General features: G+C 45.1%; 1 protein-coding gene across 15 annotated transcripts; it reads left to right on the forward strand.

The window, feature by feature from the left end:
• Positions 1 to 243: 243 nt before the first annotated feature.
• Positions 244 to 20042, forward strand: ktn1 (kinectin 1). 15 transcript variants are annotated; one of them, XM_085768101.1, is made up of 36 exons: positions 244 to 393; positions 5233 to 5954; positions 6080 to 6238; positions 6349 to 6465; positions 6594 to 6724; positions 6858 to 6962; positions 7058 to 7198; positions 7323 to 7429; positions 7793 to 7937; positions 8697 to 8793; positions 8879 to 9063; positions 9750 to 9839; positions 9927 to 9964; positions 10076 to 10166; positions 10509 to 10577; positions 10685 to 10722; positions 10819 to 10909; positions 11108 to 11176; positions 11267 to 11304; positions 11807 to 11897; positions 12030 to 12142; positions 12228 to 12324; positions 12557 to 12597; positions 12716 to 12806; positions 13615 to 13701; positions 15270 to 15359; positions 15681 to 15767; positions 15846 to 15935; positions 16032 to 16124; positions 16258 to 16326; positions 16418 to 16501; positions 16979 to 17062; positions 18164 to 18247; positions 18346 to 18441; positions 18760 to 18870; positions 18971 to 20042. In XM_085768101.1, exons 2-36 carry the CDS (start codon positions 5234 to 5236, stop codon positions 18998 to 19000), a joined length of 3870 nt encoding a protein of 1289 aa, XP_085624227.1. In that variant the 5' UTR covers positions 244 to 393; position 5233; the 3' UTR covers positions 19001 to 20042. The 15 variants fall into 15 exon arrangements, with proteins under 15 accessions (XP_085624227.1, XP_085624230.1, XP_085624229.1 ...); XM_085768104.1 differs by having other exon boundaries at positions 12560 to 12597; XM_085768103.1 differs by having other exon boundaries at positions 6352 to 6465.
• Positions 20043 to 22711: the final 2669 nt, after the last annotated feature.

Consider the following 22711-nt stretch of genomic DNA (forward strand, 5'->3'; position numbering starts at 1 on the left):
ACCGGAAGTCCCCATAGAAATATTAAAGTTTCATACGTCTACGCTTTGGGGAAGGGGAAGTGCAATGACCACTCCCCTGGTTGCTTTTCTGTCTATCGAAAAGGATCTGTAAAGCCGAGGACGTCTCGTAAAGGCGGGCGGCGCCTCTCGCTGCATGCACGGTGTGCCCCGAGCGACAAAACGAGCGTACCGCAGCGAACCATTGCCTATGACCCCGCCCCCCGAGAACCAGAAACAGCGGATAGATAGTGTGACGGATAGCAGCGCAGCAGAAGAAAGCCAGGCTGGAGCTGCCCGGGGAAGTCAGGAGGAGTCCGCCGGAGTCAACGCACAACAACACCAACGCCATTTCACCACCACCAGCTAAAGGGAACAAGCTAACTGAAGCTACAGGTAGACGTGCTTCTTTTTTATTTATTTTTTTGTTTCTCCCTCCCTCCCGTCCTTTTATGTGTATTTCTTGACAGGAAAAGCTGTTCATCCCCGCCCGGGTCTTTTAGCCGCGCGGCTGTAAAGTAAAGCTCTTTACCCGGGCCTGGGAGCGGCCCTCAGCCAGGACTCAGGCGGGGGAGTGTGAGCCGTAGACCGGGTCAGAGATTTCAGGAGCACCGGCGAGACGACGAGGCCCGTGGGGGGCAGGGGCAGATGTCCACGCCTCCCACAGCCCACCGAGAGCTCGTTCGGCTCGGCAGAGAGGGGAAACAAACTCCCTGCTCACATTTTTGTGGGTCACTTTTTTTTTTTGGTCTAAATCGGCAGCTTGAAGAGACTTGACTCTGGACTAATAATTGGATTGGCCAGCCGGCTCACGGTGCTTTTGGCTCGGTTGGTTAGCATGTGAGTGTGTGTGTGTGTGAGTGAGTTAGCTCATTCATAGAGCCCAGCAGCAGCAGCAGCAGCAGATACCAACCTGTAATAGTGGCGACAAGGCTTTTCCTGTGTGGATTTATTATAGCAACTACTCACACAGCCACAGCCATGTCCACGCCATTGTTGAGCCCTTCCCTCTGAAACATTTTTTTTCTGCTAGTCATGTCGGTGGGGTGGTCGTGTGGTGGTGGTGGTGGTGAGCTATAAGCTTCCCGTTGACATGTGTCTTTCGCTTTCGTGATTTCATTTGATCATTGCTCATTGCGTTTAGTTGGTTTTGACTGAAGAGGAGCTAAGTTAGCTAACGTTAGCTAGCCGGGGCTAACTTAACTTAGCCTTAGGAAGGAAGATTAATAAAAATCAACCCCGGGCCGTTGTTTCTCTTATCGCAGCCTGTGTGTGTCCATGTGCGGTCGGTCCTCTTCTTGGTGTGAGAACAGCTGTCATTGCGTATCTTGGTTCAGTTGTCTGTACATACATGGCCGACGATTTAGACATGACCCAGCCTGCTGTGCTGTGCTGTGCTGTGCTGCCTGGGACATTCAGTACTCAAGCCTTTTTATTGAAGTGTGAACCTTTTTTTTTTTTTTCCCCCTGGACGTCGCTTGCTTTATCTCAAAAGACGCTTCAAGTGTTACTTCGTGTTTCTTTTCTGCTGGTGTAAGTGTAAATGAAGCGGCTCATGACTTTGTAACTCCTTCGTGACTCGTAGATCTGTCATCGTTGAGCTGTTTGGACTGACATTTAAGCCAAGTGAACTCTGAACTAAACCGGAAATCCTTGGAAATCCTTCAAAGACACACGTTCAGCGCCACTTTAAGAAAATTTGGCTAATGCGTAAAGATGTTACCGAGCTTCCCCTCTCTCCTGTGGCATCATATCAGCAGCATATCAGTCTTTAAGGCAATCCCCATTTCCACGAGGCCTATCTATCTGTAGTAGATATGCTCGTATTTATCAAGGGTGTCTTGTTTTACCTGATCCACGTTACACCCTGACTGGAGGAGGAGCAGAGTATTTCACACCACTAACACCCAGTTGTTAATGTTTTCCTACTACAATCAGACACCATTGCCCTTCTGTGTACTTTGCCATTTTAGTTTATTACCTGATTGCTGATAGCTGAGGAGAAGTATCATTTCCTCAGACTCAAAACCTAACTAGTCCAGCAGAGACGTCTTCCTGTTCCTCTGCCTATCACTCCACATTATTTCAAATAGCCTGTTATCACCAAAAATGTTTTGGATCAGAGGTAATCACTCCAAAATCTGAAAGTGGTTCCAGTATTGATTCGAGTGTACAGACTGACTGATGGTGCAGCTCGATAGATTTATTTTACTTGAGTCAATAGGGCTCAGTAACTTGGATCTAAAATGAATTTGTCACAGAAGCACATGATTCAGTGTCACCCTTAGACTTTAGGAAGATGCCCATTCAGTAATGAACAAATATTATCATTTGGTACCATGTCATGATTTCATTTTCAGGCACTGATCATAGAGTTGTGTGGAATGATGCTTGGCCTAGTTTTCAAGAGCTGTCTGCGCTGCTTTTTGAGCCTGATAATTATCAGGAGTTCCCTCTGTGTCCGTGTCTGCCAAATCAGGAGGCCTGTCCAGCCAAGTGGCGAGATTCCGGGGAGCTAACAGCCCGAGAGGGCTTTGTCCTCCAGGCTCATTTTGATGCTGGGACAAGACTCTGGCTGTACAAGAAAACTTGAACACCTTCCACTCTAAGGCATGGAACAAGGGGAAAAAACAAAACAAAACAAAACAAGCGGGTTTCAAATGTTTTACTCTGCTTACTCCACCTGTACTTCAGATGCTAAGTGGCGATGTTGCTTTAAGAGATATTTCACTTGGGAGTTTCCTGGAACATAAGGTTGTAGAAACAGAAGAAGAATTTCCTGGATTGTTAACCGTTTAAAGTTAGTAATTAAACCTTATTACTCCTTTATTCATGATGTCTGTCTAGTACAAACTGTATTATAGCTTTAAGTCTTCAGTCCTATTTTCTAAAACTTGCAAAGTGGCATAGCTAGATGACATGCTGGTTGTAGATGGAGATCAAAGACACTCAAAGGCTTTTTTGGTCTTTGCATGCTGCGTATTAGACTAAGTGTGTGGTTTCTGTACTGACATAAGGCTGTCCAATATGAGTGACCCATCTTTTAATGAGGTCAAAGATTAGAAGACTCTACAGGAGACAAGCTGATAATACAGTAGTAATGATAATTCATGGTCTGGGTATCTGACTGTGTGCTCACTTTATATCTTGCTCTCTTCAAAAATGTTACATAATGAAAACTTGTGAAATAATTGTTTCAAAAATCTTATATAACAAAGACATTTCAGTTAATGCTCAGAAGAAATGTTGGTCTTGATAGAATAATTTTTCAATCTTGGAGAAATCAGATAATATTTAACAACCTGCCTGGTGCAGTTTTCTGTGTCTTGTGAAAGATGTAGGTTTTGGAGTTGGGAGCGAAACGAAGTCAACACTATATTATACCTAAGCCTGTCAGTCCTCAGGAAGCCCAGCAGTGGAAAGTTATTCTTAAATGTATTATCATGGGTAATCTCCTTAATCCAAATTACTTTAATCCAAATTACTAAAGAGGTCTGCTCTACGACGGTCGGTGACTCCTACGCTACATTACTGGCACAGATCTTGAGTATATGGTACGATTGTGCCGCACTCCACGTCCCTCACTGCCGCTGCCACTCTGTATTGTTGACAACACAATGCTGCTGTCGTCACTCAGGGATTAACTTGTCCCCGTTTTCAAAACACAGTGGTTTTTATTTTTGTAATGATTTTGCGCAAGACATTGCTGTGCGTTAGATTGCGAGAGCGAACACTCTCCAGGTACAGCCTTATTGATTCTTCCTCTTCAAAAATGTAGAACCACCTCAGCGGTTGCTATGCCAAACATGGCACCGGGTTGAATAAACAGAGAAAAACTGTTTAATTAAAAGAGACAGGGATAAAAGAAAATAGGAAAACCTGTGAGTTCCCTGCCCCTGTACTCCCAACAGCTGGAAACATGGCAATTTTTTCTTTTTTTTTGTATTTTTGGCAAGGTTGGAACATTTCTTTGGCTAATCACATTGCTTGGCCGAGAAGCTGCGTTAAGTGATTATACATATGAAAATAAAATACATAGGTTACTGTACTGCTCTGGTAAATAAATCCAATCCACCTCATCTTAAAAGCCGTTATGCAGGCATTTCCTCTGTATTGTTCGTGCCCACAATAAGCAAATCATTAGAGACCACTGATGCTTTAGTTGTCGGCTTTATATCGGCATCTGGCGGTTGTGTTGCGCCTTAAATGATTTGGCTACTGCTTTGTCAACATCAATCTCACCCCTGGTTCATTCTCACTCTGTAGCCTAGAGGAGACAACGCATGATGTCTTCTAAGAATATCTTTGGCACATAACTAAACTGATGAAAAACGCTGGACCTGTGGACTCGGTAAACTTTGCCTGCAGTGGCAGTGGAATGTTTTCTCCCCTCGCCTGTAGCAGCCAGGGGCCGAGCTGCAGCTGCAACAGACCTCAGCGGGTGACACTTGTCTTGCATGTGGGTGTATTTTTGCCTCTTGCAAATTCATCCTCGTATGAGTATAGAGTATAGAATACCACCACGTCGTCCTTGTGGGGGCTGAAGGAGCGAAGCGGCTGAATGAGACAGTGAGCCATCTTTTCAGCCTAGTTGTCTCTCTCTTGATGATCTTGACCTATTTTGTAACCTCTTAAGCCAATGTGAGTGGGAAAAGATGGATTTTATTGTCCCGTATTTTTTTTTTTCTGTCTCCACATTTGAAGTAGTTGCGTGTTACTCTTGGTTAACCTATGTAGGTGAAGGTAAAGAGGATGTTAAGCTGTGGAGCAGGGGTATTGTTGTCTAATTGGATCATATCACTAAGAGAGGAGAGGTGGGTGTCGGTGAGAGTCCTCTTACTCACACTCTATGAGCGCTATCGATGTACAAACACCTCCACTCCCCCATTTCTCATACTTTAACCAGTTCACACATGGCAGACTAGACTAGCCCTCCTGTGGCTGAACTGCAAATAATATTCTCTACAGAGCTCAAGCAAGATCTCTTTTTGTTGGGTTTGAGCAGCAATGAATTCACAGATCCATGTAGGTTTGCCTTTGAGCTCTTATGTTATGTGGTCTCTGGATTTGAGTAGCCTTTGACGGTTACCATTTGCTGGTTTGAAGTTTGTTATCACTCTGTCACACACTGAGAATGTATTAAGTATTGATGATATCACGATGAGGAAAGGGGCGTGTCTGCTTGGTAACTGTGAACCGTGGCCTTAACTAAACATGTTTCTTTCTTTTATTCAGAATGGCGGTGGATATCTACGACTCTCAGTACCTGCTCATCCTGGCCCCTTCCCTGGTCATCGCCCTCATGTTCCTCTTCTTCTGGCTCTTCATGAAGGAAACCTCCTACGACGAGGTGCTGGCCAGGCAGAAACGCGACCTCAAGCTCCCACCATCCAAGCCGGACACTCGTAAGAAGAATGAAAAGAAGAAGAGCAAGAAGAAGGAGAGCGCCAGCGGCGGAGGTGGTGGAGGCAGCGGAGGTGGGGGAGAGTCAGAAGAGGATCTGCGGGACTTCGATCTGGCTGATGGTGCCAACAGTTCCTCTCTGGAAGTAGAGGAGGAAGCTGCGCCCGTGGCCACACCAGATCCTGCTCCACCGACACCAACTCCTTATGTGCCTGTTCCATTGTCAGCGGAGGCTCCTGTTGGTTTGAGGGAGAGAAAGAAGAAGGAGAAAAAGGAGAAGAAGGCAGCTGCTGCGGCCGCTGCCGCCGCTGCAGCTGCTGCTGCTGCTTCCGCCGCCGTGCCTGCAGCTCCACCCTCCGATGGACCCGAAATTAACGGTTCCAAGCCTGTCGCCCGCAAAGCAGAGCCACCCCTGGCTGCCAGCAAACAGTCCAGTCCACCATCTCTCCAACTCGAGGTCCAGGTCCAAGCTGCTCAGGCTCCTGTTCAGGCTCAGACGCCTCCCCCCGTCTCTGGGAAGAAGAAGGACAAGAAGAAACAAAAAGCAGAGCCTGGTGAGTAGCAAAGAGTCCAGGTGCAATATCAGTTGTATCCCAGTGGGTTATAGCATGTTGTCATCAGAGTTGAGGCAGACTGGCTCACCCTGACGGTATATTCCCCCCTTTTTTTGCGTTTCCAGTGGATGATCAGCAGCCAGAGCTCAAACAGGAGCAGGCTCCAGCACCTGTCAAGAAGGAGGCTCCCATTGCGGCTGAAACCAAAGTTCTGGATGGGGCTGCCCCGACTGTCACCTCTGGCAAGAAGAAGAACTCTGCCAAGAAGCAAAAGACAGAGCCTGGTAATAATAATAAAAATAATAATAATGTCGTGGTCCCATCAATATCTTTATCGCTAAAAGTGATCCCTTAACTCTTTGCTTTGTAATGAACCAGTTTTTCTCTCCTCCAGTAGATGAAAGCCATGTCCTGGCCGACTCGGCAGCTTCTGCGAACCACCAGGCAGCTCACAACGACGACGCGCCGTCCAAAGGGTCTGGCAAGAAACAGAAGAATGAGACAGACAAAGGTAAGAGGGGAGAAAAACCAGTCGGACAGTCTTTTGCTTTTTTTTTTCTTTTATGTTCCATGTCTACTCTCCAGCCGTACAATTATCTTCCTAACACCGTCTCCTGTCTTTCTGTTTGTTCTCAACAGAGAACACGGAGGTGAAGCTGAAGGAGCTGCTGTCTGGTCTGTCCAGTCTGGCCCTGTCAGAAGCCGAGGCCGTCAGTGTGATGGCGCTCCTCCGAGAGAAGAGCCCTAATGCCTTGGATGCCTGGCACAAAGTGAGAGATGAGCAAGTGACAAAGTTTGAACCGGGTGTTTCTGACAAGTGGCATTTGGCAGGAGACCTTGGCGTTTGTTTGTCGTATGTGCCGTGGCTGCCTTTTTTTAAATCCTGTGTCTCTCACCCCCCAGTCTGCGGCCAGGCCTGACCCAGCTGCCCAGGAACGAGAACGACTCCTGACAACTCTTCAGGAGGAGGGCTCCATTGCCAAGGACAAAGTCAAACAGCTCAGCCAGGTCTGAATTCCTGCGTTCGACTTGATGAAATATGATAGGATGACTGATTTATTCCAGCTTATTCTTCAAGTGCTCGCATACCTTGTTGCTTGCAGGAGCTTCAGGTGGAGAAGCAAAAGACGGGCCGGGTGGAGGCCGTGATGAGGGAGCAACGTGCAGCCATGGAGAAAGAGATGGGGAGCATGCAGGCCAAGACACAGAGCACCTACCAGGAGCTCCAGACCATGCAGATAAAGGCGAGGCTTTTGATTTGTTGCCTCGCACTGAGATGAATTTGGTTGTTTTTGAGAAAAATAATGTGAAGGCACCTGTTCCTTTCTCTAGACTGCATGCAAACTAAATTATACCGTCCATGTGTAGTTCCAGCAGGTGAGGGAGCAGCTGGAGAGCCAGATCACTCGACTGCAGCAGGAGAACGGCATCCTCAGGGACGCAGTCAGCTCTGCCACCAACCAGATGGAGAGCAAGTCAGTGCTTCACCACATTCACTCTGCTCCATCAGACTTCCTATCCCAGCATATCCATCTGCATGTTACACAATGTTAAAATGCCCTGTACAGACCAAGCATGTGATGGCTGATAGCTTATACCTCAGCAAATGTCAATATTTGACAGGTTTTCAGGTAAATGTCGTAACTAATCATGGGTGGCCAGCAAAATAGGACACATCCACACTCACTACTTTGGTCACTCATGATGTATTGTAATTTCATAGGGTGACGATTGGACTACAGTTAAGCTTACACAACGCTATCATTACCAACTTCTACCTATAAAAGCCCATTAACTGTTCCCCTAACAGCCTTGTGTGCTTGTGCGTTACTTGATAGGAATTCAGCAGAGCTGAACAAGCTACGTTCTGAGTACACCGGTCTGATGAAAGAGCTGGCAGACAACAACAGCAAGCTGCAGCAGGAGGAGCACCAGAGGAAGTCACTGGAGGTCAGCTACAAGCAGAACGTGTCCCAGCTGGAGGTACGCTAATCCAGATGCACAATGTGTGTATTTAGCCTCTGCTTCAGTTTCCCGAGCCGAGACAAATATGAACTGCGCTGTGAAAAAAAAACCCGGGCATATCACACGGCTTCAAATCTGTTTAACGGGTGTGGCGGTGTTACCAGGGAAATGGGGGGGGGGTTGTAGTGGGAAGTCCTGGGGAGGGTTGTGGGAAGTAAAACCTAGGCTGAGAGGATTGTGTTGGCTTTGGAAGCTGGAATGTTTGAGGCTTTGTGCTGTGTATAAACAACACTTTCCTGTGAGGCACCCAGATCAGGCTTTCCTGCCTTTTCATTGACCACGATCAAAGATGGAAATCTTAAGGTGCTGGCTCGACACAGACGCGTCTCGACAAAAACACAGGAGCGGGATGCCAGGGGTTGAGAGTTGCCCAGTCTTGAACAGTCCACAAGATGTTTTGCAGTTTAAACACACTGTTCATTTAGTGAAGCAGACACCAAGCTCTGTTTGAATTCTCTCTTTTTTTTAAGTGACTATTCCTAGTTGGCATAGTCTTGTTGAGTTTCTGGTCCACCAAGCTCCGCCTTTTAATAATGATAATACATTTTATTTAGTACTTGTATTGAAGATGTAATGTGCTATCTGAGTAGTTCGACAAGTCCAGTGGGTCTAACCCTAGCCTGGGGTTTAAATTCTTTGTAAGCAACCTGCACCAACATTTTCTGAAGCTCTGTGAGCAAAATGTTTAATAAATTGCATATCTCCCTCAACCTCAAGGCACAGCTGCAGGATTCTAAGCGACGCTGGGATGAGCTGCAGAACTACCTCCACAACGTCAACGCTGAAAGAGAGAAGCTTCAGGCCTCTAACCAAGGTGACAGAACATGAGATCACACCAACATGTTACCTTCTTAAAGAGGGCCATTCATCGATCTTAATACCTGCGTGTGTTTGAGCAGAGCTCCACAACCAGCTGTTGTCAGCTGAAACAGAGATGAACAGCAAGAACAAGGAGATCCAGACCCTACACAGCAGCTTGACCGAAGCCATGGTCTCCAAGGAGCGGCTGGAGCAGAGAGTGATGGAGCTGATGGAGATGTCCCAGCACAGTATGCCTGATGACTCACTGCAGGCTCGTGTTCAGGTCAGTGACTTACAGCATTAGCCGAAACGGCCGTGCCGATGATATCTGCTTTGTTCAAGGCAGGCTTTTGAAACCGTAAGTTACAGCTTCAAGTCACAACTACGACTTGGTAGCGTTCCAGGTAACCCGTAGCTCGTGTTTTTACCGTCCTGTTGTCTGTGAAAGTTCCCTATAATGGCCACTCGTAACTTCCGACCCGTGAACTCGTACCAGATCGAACTGGTATGACTTCACAGGAAGGAAAAACACAAAGTACGAGTTTCCTTGAACGCACCATGAGTTAGCAGCCCCCGCCCTTGTCAGGCATCAATTGGTCCTCGTGCTACGTCACCACATTCACGCGCATCCCTTGGCTGCACACACAGCCCTTCATGCCGTTCTCTCCCCTCATTGGATAACACTTGTATCCCACAAGGAAAATTTTCTCCTCGGGTTACAGCAGAGCAGAGTGACGGAGAGACTCGTGTTTAGGCTGAAATACTTCATGTAAGTGATTGCTGACGGAAAATAGGACTATTTAGGACTTATATTAACAAAAACATTCCACTGATATCTGCTTTAAGCAAAGATGTAATGGAAATGTTACTGATGTCCTGGCTGTGTTGAAACAGCTCAGTTAGAGTTGGATTGAGAGTTGCACCATATTAGACTGATGGATTCTGACTGCTTGTATTTGCATTCCATAGGAACTTATGAATGAAAACAAAGGTCTGCAGGTCCAGAACGAGACACTACAAGTCCAGAACGAGAGCCTGCAAGCCCAGATCTCGTCACAGGTATATTTCTAAGTTGCTGAATCATGAGAAGATATGCACAGCTTCATTAACCTCTTGTAGGCTAATGAACCCTTTTCTTCCCTTTAGGCCAACCATGTCTCCCACATTGAGGAGTTACAGAAGCTGTAAGAAAAACTACTTTTTCAGATCTAGTAGCAATAACTAATAGAAGGCAGCATACCTTTTTTTTTTTATTGTTTCATGTGTTTTACAAACTCCTCTTCTGCTTTGTCCAGACTGGCTGAAAAAGAGTTGCAGAGGAAGAGTTTGGAGGATTCTCTCAATGCCGAGAGGAGCAGTGGAGCCAGTAGAGAAACGAACATGCAGGTATAGTCACTAGAGTGTTTCATCTACAGCTTCTTATACTAACATTGCATTGGTTCATTAGTCTGCTGGAATTTGGTAAACATGAACTAGGCCTCTCGCTGGCTATATGGGCTGAGAACCATGCACACTGGCCCGCTATAAATAATAAACTATAAAGAAGGAACAATGATGCTCACTTACAAAATTAGTGCCAAATCCCTATCATTCATTTTATGGTTTTATTAGCATAAGATAGCATCGAGTGCTCGATTATTGTTTAAACTCCTTCACAGTCTGTCATATCCAGTATTGTCTTAGCATGATGAATGTTGACTCTATCCTCTGTCTCCCCCCCCCCCACAGGCCTTACACAATGACAATATGTCCCTGAAGGCAGAGGTTCAGAATCTGCAGGCACAGATTTCTGATCAGGTTAGCTGTGTACTTTGAATATACATATATCTATATAGAAGAAATGAGTCGGATTGTTTCTGTTTGACAGTCTCTCCCTCTGTTTGCCTTTAATTCTCCCCTTGCAGGCTGCTTCCCAGCTGGCTTTGGACCAGTTCCAAAAGAGGTGTGTGTGAAAAGTAGAGCATGTTTTAAATACACAAGCTGGTTAGTTTTATTGCCACAATGATGTTCTAGTAAAAGTACGCTGCTTCCTACACAGTGTCCGGGAGAAGGAGGAGAACATGAAAACCGTGGAGGACCTCCTGGAGAAGGGGCTGATTGAAGTGGCCAACAAGGAGGAAGAGCTGAAGGTATCTGTCTTTTCTCTGGGATGAAAAAAAAGGGGGCCAGACAACGGTTGGCAAACCATGAAAATGTGCTGCCTCGCACAGTCCCGCATTCGACTGACATCAGCATCCTTCAAGTGACTCTGCATTTCACTGCCTGCCTTGTAATCGCAACTCCTAATGGGGAAAAAAGTCTTACATTCATTTATTTCCCTGATGTAGGCTGTAAGAGAAGAGAACGAGGCATTAAAACAAGAAGTAGAAGGCTTAAAGAGAAAGACTGTCGAGCAGGTGAGCTGGTTTAAAATGCATTATTAGAATGGATTCATCTTTTTTAGTATGTGTTCATTTGGTTAATGTTTCCTTTTATCCTAATCACAGGCGACATCAGAGTCAATAGTGGAGGAACTTCAGAGCAAGTAAGTTGATTTGTGCTGATCTGTTTTGCATGTCATTCCCCCAGTTTCTATCTCCACTATTCTGTTAGTTAAAGGCAAAAATCTCAATAATGTAGTTGTACAAGGTCAAACATGCTCACCCACTACTGTCCACAACACACATACAGATGAAGATATCTCTATTATCTCAAGTTTAAATTCCAATCATTCAGTAGCAGTAGTTTTGCAAACCAGTTGTGATGAAAAGTGACTGATCCAAGTCATAATTACATGTTTTATAATTATTGGTTACCACTTTATGTGTTATGAGCATCTCAAAACAAATCCCTCCTGGCATACCAGGGCGCTCCCCAGTTTACACCCTTCATAGTAATTAACTTATCAGATTCCTACTGGCACCAGTGAATGTGCATTATTCTTGTTGTTGGCATCGTTGGATACATAAAGATCAGCAGATTCTGTGTGAAATGTGAATGTGAACAGTTCTGTGTAATGAACAGTGAATTGTCTGGCTGCTTTGTAGGATCCAAGAGAAAGATGCGACGCTTCAATCGATGGAGAAAAGTCTACAGGCAGCACAGGACAGCAACTCAGCCAGAGAGAAGACCATTGAGGTGTGGGCTGTTCTGTGTCAATGAAATATTGGGTTTACGCATTTCAGGAAATGACAAATGCTGTTCTCTGTTATGGTTTGTGCCCTTTCGTCCTGGTTTGAGCTTTTGTCTGAAGCAGTTTCTGTCTCTCAGTCTCTGCAGCAGCAGTTGTCCGCCCTGCAGGCAGACATGGAGCAGTTGAGACAGAAGGACACGTCTGAGGAGCTGATCGCTTCTGCTATCAAGCTCCAGGAACTCCAGGCTCAGTGAGTTAACTCGACAGGTCACCTTGCACCCCTCCAGCGTGGCCTTAACAAAATCAAACCTCTGATGAGCAAATCTGACCCACAGGCTGGGGGCCAAGGACCAGGAGATCCAGATGCTGCAGGCCGAGCTGGAGGCACGCACTAAAGAGATGAGCGAGAAGTTGGAGCAGGTACACCAACAGGTGAGGACGTGTTTCAAAAATGTGCTCAGCTCACAGAGCGGCATGTTTGTCACTTTAAACAGGACAATCTGCTTAAAAGAACAGATTTAGCTGCAGGAATTTGTTGTGATTTTGCATGTAGAGCTGGAAACGTTTAAAGTCTTCCTGAATTTTGATCTTTCTGCCTTTTCACATTAAATTCTCATTCAATCCTTGATTTAATTGAATCTTGAATCCTTCTGTCCTCCAATAGCAGTTAAACACAGCAGTGCCAAGTCAAGAGCTGCTCACAGCGTGAGTAATACGCTATATCGTTACTAACATAATATTTCATACACGCACATTTGTAGTTTGAAGGACACTTGGCTTTATAATTACGTTCATAACAAGTGGTTATGTTGTCGTCTACCAGGTTGTCTGAGAAGGAGAAGCAGGTCTCAGATCTGCAGGGTGAGCTGGCTGAGCTGAGGGACTCCCTGGAGCTTCATAGGAAGAAGAACAATGTAGGTTTCCTGCAGCGTTGACCCCAACTATATAATACCAGAGACGCTCTGGTCAGGCCCTGCGAGACATCATCCGTCCTTTGTGTGGTACCCCGAAACACTCCCGTCACACTAGAGCTATACACTGCATACATCCATACTCCCTGTTGTCCACTGCCACTTAGTCGCACTCGTTTTGCCTCTTTGTCCTTTTTTTTTTAAATGGATATTTTAAAACCGAATAGACAGAATTCCTTAGCTAAGGTTGTGTTTGCTGCATGATTTTACACATCCGTACTGATGTCTATTTTGATTTGGATGCTTAAGCTTAGCATTGCATAACAGGGCTTCCAGCCTACTCTTGTTATGCTTGCCGTCGGCCATGACTGTTTCAGCAAGCTTGTCTGTGCTTGTGAGTGATTCAGAGCATTAGAAACTCGCCTACCTTTTATTTTCAAGAGGCATAATTGATTTGAAAAGCTTCTTTATGTGGACTTTGTTTTTTCATTTTTCGTTTTTTGGTATCGATACGTGTGTCTTCAGTCAGCGTTACCTTCATTTAAATAGAAAGTACTCAATATACATATCCTGCGTACTGTGCATGCTGATTTTACCCACACGAGGTGTGAGACCGGGGCTCTGGAGGCGATTTGTTCATACTTATTTTTAGTGGTTGGAGTATGGCTGAAAAGCAGAGTGTAGTCATATTGAAATGAGAAATGCGTTGGGTCTGTTCTGTTACTCTACCAGTCTGTATTTGAGGGTCACTGAATGCATTTTCCCTGAGGCTGAACTGAAAGTAGTATCTCTCTGGAACTGACCAAAACAGGAGCTTCGGGAGAAAAACTGGAGTGCAATGGAAGCTCTGTCAGCCACCGAGTCCATGCTTCAAGGGAAACTCAGCAAAGCCGTCAAGGTTCGACACCCCACCTCAGTCTGTTTCACTCTAGTTCCAATCTGATGCATCCCCCCCCAAAAAAATGCTGTTTTTGCCATAATTGACCCAGTGAGATTTATTTTCCACCATCATTCAGAACAAAGCTGCATACTCATTTACCTCTCTCTCGCCCTCTCCCCTTTGTGTTTTGGCCTTCAGTTCCCAATTGGCTGTGTGCTGAGCTGTTGAACTTACTCCCCTTGGGAATCCCAGATTTCATTAACTTAACTTAAACTTTTGTTTTTCTTTTAGCAGATATACTTTTGCTTGAAACTCTGAAAAAGACAAGATTTTTCGCTGCTTAAAGCATACTGTATGATGCTTGGATGCTTGGAAATGAGTGTGCAGTGACCTAGAAATGATTTCACTAGATATCATTAGATTGAGATTCATGGTTATCATTTTTGCAGCTTCCTGTCTTTCTGTCATGACACGACTCATTTCTAGCATGTTTTTCCCCCCATTCTCCTCTTGTGACATCCATACTGTCAATATCACCAGTTTTCTCATCAGCCAATGAAATATTGTTGATTTCACTTCGATTTCAATGCAGTTTAATCATTCAAAACGTTTGTGGAAATGCATCGGTGTCCTAATGTTTCTCAATGCTCTGTATCCACAGCTGAGACGTCTTTCTAACTAGATGTAAAACAAGACCGACAGTATATTTTCTCGCAGGTCTCTTGGTGAAGACACGGTGTGGGTTACCAGATAGCCGATCTATTAACAGTTGCAGTGACGTGTGTATATTTTGGCCGCCCTCCCCCTAGATTAGGGCAGGGTACATGCTGAACCATCAGCACGGCAGCTGCTCCTCTGCCATCCGAGTACAGTAGAAAGCACCTTCTCAGAGCTGAGCCAGGGAGTTCCTTGGCAGCTGTTGTGTACTGTCAGTGCATTCTGGTTGCTTGTATTCAACCCCACACTCGTCTGTCTCAGAGCTGCCTTGTGACACAGTGTGTTAATGTGAATAGTGGATGGAGTGCCAGCTGGCTAGTGCCTGGCATACGTTCTCCCTTCAGGCCTCGGAGTGACAGTGCACGACGCTGGCCTATTGTAGGAGGACTGATAGCTACCTTTTTTATTCACTGAAGACTTTTCAAGGTACTGTGTGCAGTTTCTTGAAAGGCAGATTGATGCACTTGTGGTTCGAGGAGGATCGTAGGACGTGATATGCTCTGAATCTGCAGTTGCAGACACTTGGTGTAGGTGTGGCCTATTGAAAGATGCTGATGTTTGCTCAGGCTAATTGGATGTGGGAGTGAGACAGTGTTTTAATCCTTGTTCCCTACAGTTACAATTTAAAATGCTAAATAAATCGTTCCCGTGACATTGATTGGAGCAGCCTGATGGATGAATTGATGATGACTGCTTTAAAACAGGATTATTTAGATTTAGATGAGGAAGAAGAAAAGGAATGTGGTCACGTCTGCTCAAGTGACCATTGGACCTTGTCTTCGAAGTGACCAAATCATTTGAACGGTCTGTACTCACTCTCTCCATTATATATGTTTTGTTTTTTTCTTTTTCCACCCACAACATTGTAGGAGAACCAGACAGCACTGGCAATGTCTCAGGCCGAGTGTCGAGATGTTCTGCACAGACTTCTGCCCCATGTGCCTCTGCCCACTGAACAGGTATGGGTAGTAATGGATTTCTACCCCCATGCAAATTTTGTCTGATTACTACGGAAGAGCATTAGGGCCAACGACCGAGATTTTTTTTTTTTTTTTAAGATTCTGTGATAAAAAGTCAGAATTTCTGAGGTAAAAAGATAAAAAGTCAGAAATTCTGAGGTTTCTTTTCTGAAATTCTGACTTTTGCTCTCAGAATCTTAAAAAAAATCTCTCCATTGTTGGCCCTAATGCTCTTCCGTAGAATACCCTTCTTTTTGCTGTCACACTGCTACTCCTGCGTGGTAAGTTTCTTATCATCTCCCTTTTTCTCTCCTCTACAAGAACCAACAGGAGTGGCTCCACAGATTTGAGAGGGCAGTAGCTGAACTCCCAGCTGCACAGTCCTCCCCTTCGGCAGGGGACTCTGAGGTAAATAAAACAGGAAAAGAAAGTTGAACATTCCTGTCTTAAAGCTGAGGGTATTGACAAATACTGCTGTGTTATTAGGGACTAGCTGAAAAGCTGAAAGAAGCCGAAGAAACCCAAAGGATCCTACAGAAGGATTGCGAGACGTACAAGAAAGTTTTGGCAGAGACGGTGAGATGAGCCTTTCGTGTTGCATCTGGCGTCATTTCATACGATGCTGGTGTTTCTCTCGCAAAAACTGAAATGTCATTCCTCCTGCATCCACAGGAGGGAATCCTTCAGCGGCTCCAGAACAGCGTAGAGCAGGAGGAGTCTCGCTGGAGGGTGAAGGTGGAGGTGTCGCAGGGAGAGCTCAAAGAGGTATGTGTTCAGGTTGAGCAGGAAGCGACTCGCAGGTCAAATACCAGATCATTGTGGTGATAGATTGTTGCACTGTGTCTCACTTTCCATTGCATCATTCTCCTTTGTGTCCTTTGTATCCTCTTTTCATCAGATGAGCCAGAAAGTCACAGCTATGGAGCAGGAAATTGAGAGACTAACTGATGGAGCAGAGATGGAAAATGTGTGTCTTAACATTACTCATCACCAACACTTATTGTACCACCAAACCCCAAACAGGTTTTTAACTTGTCTTGTGTTTGTCTTGTGTTTAGCTGAGAAGAGAAAAGCAGCATTTGGAGTCTGAGTTGGAGAGGGCGGAGCGCGAGAGTGCCACCTATGTGACGGAGGTCAGAGAGGTGAGCAGAGACTCGACTTGCTCAGCCCTTGTTGCTTGTGATCTTCAAGTCATGTCACATCATTCATCCTCCTGGGGCAAAAGGATGAGCTATGTTGTGTGACAACTACTGATTCATATATATAGTATATACACGTTTCCTCTGTTTTTAATGTTTTCTCCTTTTATTGGCAACGTCCTGGGAACTTGATTTTGGGGTGTATCAAACGCACACAACACAAATATCATAATAATAAATTCTATTTATAAATACATAATATACATAAGTATTGTTAAGATAAGGATATACACTACATGCTTCACATAGTCTAGAAATAACATAGTTACATCACTCACCAGACTAACTAACTTGGTCTTTGGGTGTTTACAGTTACGCACAACAGGATCCTGGTCTGTCTTTTATAAATCCACAGCGCCGCTGAATATTGAGGATTCATTCTGAGTCCCATTAAACGCATCATCTCAAACTTAATTTCAGCTCAAAGATCTGTTGACTGAATTGCAGACCAGACTTGATGGCTCATATACAGAGGCTATCAGACAGAATGAGGAGCTGAATTTGGTAAGAGCTGCTCACCCTCTAGAGATAGCGCTCCTTCTTTCTTCGAAACCTATCCCTGTTGAACTCAGCAGTGGCTCTACACTGACTGCCACAGGACGGGGGTGGGGGGTTCCCCATCTTCTGCAACAGTGGGTCATCATCTAGAACCTCTGCAAACGTGGGGAGTCATGTGGGCGAGCCAAAATTGGGACCGTAAAATGAGAGGTTGTGGATGACGACTCACACGCGGTGACACTAACAAGACTAACTCTTCTCTCTTTTCACTGGCGCTCCACTGCCATCTAACAAAATGGCTTTCCAAGTCAACTTTTTGCTCCTTCTGCAGGGGCCAAAAGAAAATGCTCCCTTTGTTCATCATCAGCTACAATTTTTCTCTTCGCCTCGAACTGCACATCATCATTCCCTCCTAAGCACTCATACAAAGCCTGTGTGTGTTTTGTGTTTTGTCTCATTGTCTTTATCATGTATTAGTTGTTAGTTTTTGACCATTTGGTAGCTGCCTTAAGACCACAGTAGCACTGTCGGAATGAAAAAGAACAAAACAAAAGAATAATGGGTACTGCTGCGTTGTTTGGCAACAGTGAATTGGCCAATCGGGTACACCTAAGTGTGCATTCCTGTTCGGTTACTTTGGAAAGTGAGTGATGACTTGAGCATATTGTTTATTGTTCGATAACGGAGACAGGAAAAAATGACCGCAGTGGTGATAACGTAACCAGATTTGTATAATCAAAATATCATAAACTGCTGTTCACTGTCACGGCATCTGATAAGACTCGAAACACAAATGTGATTCTCAAACTTGACTTCCTGGATAATGATTCACCCTCTGAGCAGTATGTGGAGCAACAGGCCCACAACAATGCAGCCACTTGTACTCCTTAACGCAGTGCTATTTTTGGTTTGATCATGGCCAAAGTGGGACAAGTGAAAACTGTTCAATCTGTTGCTGAAAGTGAGCAGTTTTAATGTAGACCGTGTTGGCCGGAGGTTTTGAATAAGCGCTCTTGTGTGTTCATGCGACGATAAATGAAAAGCAGAGTCATTGTGAAACGGCTGTTTGCTGCAGAGCTGGCACTGAGTGTCTGTTTTGATTTTTAGCTGAAAACCCAGCTCACGGAGACTCTGTCCAAGCTGGAGGCGGAAGAGAACGAGAGGCAAAGGGTGGCCGGTGATTTGTATAAGGTAAGAAGGATTTATTTATATTTTATTGCACGTCTGATGGGAGGTCAGCTCCAGGCTACCATTGTTCACAAGTGGAACTTTCTGGTCCTTTTGCACAGGCCCAGCAGTCGCTTGATCTAATCCAGGGGGAGCTCTCCAAAGTGACGGACAACGCCGACGACCTGATAGAGAACAGCAGTCTGTCATCACAGAGAGTGAGAGTCTGGGGCAGCTTGGGTGTTATAGCAGACAGTTAAAGGGATACTTCCGCTTTTTTTGAAGTGGGGTTGTATGGCTGATTAATTCCCATTCATTCTCGACCGTTCACTGTGTCTCGGTGCGACACAATGCGCCGGTATTTCTCAGTGGGGGGGGGCAGAGACCTTTCTACTGCAGATATTATACTTAATGGCCATTTGTACCTCATACAACCCCACTTCAAAAAAAGTTGAACTATCCCTTTAATGTAACAGTGTGCATGGTTATTGTGGGGTTTACATCGAGCTCTAAAGCAGCCGCTCCGTCTCTGACAGGAGGAGATCGACAGAAACGAGAAGATGACTGCAGGACTGAACCAAACGGTCAGAGAACTGCAGCAGCTGCTACAAGCCGTCAGCCGGCAACTCGCCAAGGGACAGGAAGGGGTAAGGCTTGTTAGTATGCTGTTCTCACCTACCAATAAAACATGGTGTCAAAGTCCTGTATTCCCACTTGCAGAGACTGATCATTTGCGATCTCTTCCAGGAGGCTGACAAAGATCTGCCCAAGGTATAGTGAGAGGAGGAAAGCCCCACCACCCCCCGACACCACCACCACCACCATGCAGCCACCCTGACTGCACTACAGAGACCACCTTTGACCTTCGGTCTCATCACTACCACCATTACACCATACGGTCACACCCAACCACCTCCTCCTTCCCAACCTCCGTCACCTCACCTGTACTGTAGGCAGCCTCCAACTGACTTTGGCCAAGGCGTTGGCAAAACCACTCCCAGACTCACTGTTGGCCATAAAGGGAGACAGCAGAGGTTACTGTTAATTCCGAACACTGTACCAAAACACACACACACACACAGACACTACTCCACTCCCACCACATTCCTCTTCTTCAGCAACATCGCCGGTTAATTTTTATTCTAAACTTAAAAATGACATCCAGCATAATTTAAACTGCGTGGCAACCATTCCTGTTTAAAACACCTGTGTTTTTCAATGAAATCCTTTTTGAATTCTGCAGTAGTTTTTGTTGTTATTTGTCTCGAGGGCAGTGATACAAATTTCCAACTTGACTAAACAAACTATGGGTTTCCAGTCCTTTTTTTTCTTAACTTAAAGATATGTATTGTTTAAATGTACCAGTTAGGACCTGCTGAAATGAAATACACTATGTTGTTGATCTGTTTGCCTCATGATCAGAAAACTATCACAACCTGTGCATCATTGTGCATTCATGAAATTCATTGCTCCATTCAAACCATGGCTCAGTATTGGGTGGGAGAAGGGAGATCAGTAGGGGTCTCAGCATATCAGATGGGTCACTGCGTGACTGTAACTATGGAGATGCGTGGACAAATTGTAGTCAAGTCTGTACTGCAGCTCCAGAGAGAAGGGAGTCTGTGACCCTGGCTGTGGAGGGAGAAGTCCAGGTCAACAGTGTAGAGGTTTTTAAATCCTACTGCAACTACTCTAGGAATAAGCGTCCCATATCATCTGTAATCAACACTTGCTATATTATTGCTAAGTTCATTAACACTGAAGATTTTGTTCTTTTTGTAACAGGTGATGTTAATAAAAGGGATGCTTGATAAATCTGCCCAGGTTCCTGTGTTGATTCTTTGTCCTCCACTGCACATCTTTCTCCTTACCACTGTGGGGCAGCACACAACCTCAGTTTGAAATTTCAGACTTGCTTAGCCTTGAAGAGCTTGAACATGCACAGAGAAAATCACAAAGCTTCTGCTCATGAAGGTTTTGCCGGCAGGTATCATATTCCTGGCAAAATATTCACAAGACTTCTCCGTACAGAGTAAACATGTTTGTCATGCAGTGGTGGTAATTTAGAGAAATGTTTTGTATGACGGCGAAGAGGCCGACACTATGCAGCTTTAATTATGGCACATTTGGGATGTGATCAGTTTCCTGTGTGTGTAAGTAATATGCTGCATAATCCGAGACTGTCCTCTGCTCCTGTGTGAGGTTTCACAAAACATTTCCCCATCAGTAAAATGTTACGAAAGGAAGTGAAAATACAAATGGTAGATGAAATAATCCAAAGCCAACAGGACAATTGCAACATTGGTTACAATGTTGGGAAACATAAATGTGTGGTGGCCTCTTTACAATGGCAGTGGTGGAGTAGGAAAACACATTGTCAGACATAGAAGCTGTGATTTCTCAGTGCTTTAGATGTATTTTTACCACTACCAACTTTCCATTGTGATGAAAGGATAAACAGAGATTCTGTGTCACTGGACCTGGCTAGACTTTGGGTATCTGGACAGAAACCTCTTGCTCTCATCTTTTGCATGTTAAAAGGCCTTTTAAACAACAAGGCTGTTGTGCAGGCTGGGGGTTGGGGGAGAGCGTTGTGGGTGAGGTCAGGGGCGCGAGCAACATGGGATCAGCACATTCCTCACATTCTCCCACACTGTCATGCTGCAGTCAGCTGATGGAGATCTGGCTTTTACCTTCATGGAAACCTCGCGACGAAATGGGCAGCTCTACATCTTGTCTGTATTCGTCACTAACTGGCTCACACAGGGAGCGCCTCTCAGACCGATGCAGGAGACTGTTGTAACATGTAGTTCACTGTATGGCGGCTGATTCCTCATACACGACTGTGGCTTTAAATGTGATAGGCTACCGCTTGTTGGACAAAATTAACAAGTTGCAAGTTTGCGCTAAATTTAATTTATCTCACAAACCCCATGAAAGTGTCTCACTTCTTGGGAAAAACCTGACTCATCCTGTGGGGGTGAATGACAAAACATTTAAAATTGTGTGAGAAAACAGAGTTAAATCTGGCTGAGGTTGCTGTGTAAAGCACTTATAGGCAGTCTCATGACTTCCATAGAACGTCTGATGTGTTCAGAGCAGTGGGGAAGTTAAAAGGGGCCTTGTCTCTCCTATGTCACCATTGCTCACACTATTAGTCTCAATTTCACAATTCAACGTGTTGCATTCGGGTTCTGCTCTGCATGCTTCTTGCCTGGTAACATTTGACTCCCCCTAAACATAGATTTGCACTCACACCAGGCCCAGCACAACTTCAGCAAAGCAGCCCACTCCCTGCATCTGCTCTCCATCAGTGTGGTATGTGCTAGAGAGTCTTTGATCTCCCCCACCCCCCCACCCCCCAACTCTACTGTGTGTGTGTGTTTATATGCGAGGGTGAGTCAAACAGACACAGAAAAGACTGTAGTGCTCTTTTACACAGACAATGCTCAGTGGATGAAAGCAAAGCGGAAAGAGACAGTGACACAAAAGGGCAGTAAACATTCATTATCCCCACGGCTTTGAGGCCAGGCCCCAGGCCTGTAGTTAAAGGCCTAATGCAGCCTGATCCATGTGCACAACTGCTGAAGAAGCTGGAGTTCACTCCTCTGTACTATTAATGGACAAGTATGTACAGCTATGAACAGAACCATCAAATGCCATCTGAGTTATGCTGCTTACAAAGGGAGAAAAAAACATCAATTATGTATCGTGTTGTGCAACTTGTAGGGAGGGATCCACCTCTGTGGGCCCCAGTGACACCCAGCTACCTTTTGTTTTTATGTCAGGCGTTATTGCACTTTGAAACTGAACACCAGTTCAAACAGGGGGCTGTAATTGCAGAGGGAACGGGACCACTGAGGGGGCTGGGAGGAACAGCGAGAGCACCTCACCTCCAGCCGTGTAGATTCTTGTGAAAACAAGACAGAGGCAGTAAAGTGGAGAAGTGGCACATTCATCGGAAAGGTGTGAGAACAACTGGACATGTGGGACATCGGTGGTTGAGAAGTTCTTGACATCCCCACATACGGTTTGGACATTTGGTTACATTAGAAGGTCTGTGAATCATCCTCATAAGTAACTAATTAAGTAAGAAGTTAATCAGAGGCATCATCATTATCAGTAGATTAATGTGCATGTTCTCATCAGAAAAAAATAAGCATATGTACATGAACTACCTGAAGAGATGAAAGCATGAACCTTGACACTGGCATGGAATTGTTGAACTGAGTAATGAAATAAAACTTCCAAGCTCGCAGGTAAATAGTGATGTGATTAGGTAGGTTGCATAATCAATCACATGCATTTGCCAACTGCACTATAGCCCTAATAAAATAAAGCCCTTAAAACGAGGGGGGAGGGTGGGGGGGTTAAGCAACTGAATGAACAAATCAGATTTCTCCAGCTTTGCACTCTGCAAATTATCTCAGTGAGGAAATGAAGCAGGATGATTATTTTCCCCATGTGTTTCCCACTATTACTACCCCA

This window comes from Trachurus japonicus, chromosome 22, assembly GCF_045865225.1.
Source record: "Trachurus japonicus isolate A0001 chromosome 22, Traja_1.0".
Lineage (NCBI taxonomy): Eukaryota > Metazoa > Chordata > Actinopteri > Carangiformes > Carangidae > Trachurus > Trachurus japonicus.

Excerpts from the sequence above, each read along its gene's own strand:
- ktn1 (XM_085768101.1), top strand. The coding sequence starts at position 5,234 with ATGGCGGTGGATATCTACGACTCTCAGTACCTGCTCATCCTGGCCCCT. Across the intron at positions 9,965-10,075 it reads ATTGAGGAGTTACAGAAGCT|ACTGGCTGAAAAAGAGTTGC; the intron begins GTAAGAAAAACT and ends TGCTTTGTCCAG. Across the intron at positions 17,063-18,163 it reads AGAATGAGGAGCTGAATTTG|CTGAAAACCCAGCTCACGGA; the intron begins GTAAGAGCTGCT and ends TTTGATTTTTAG.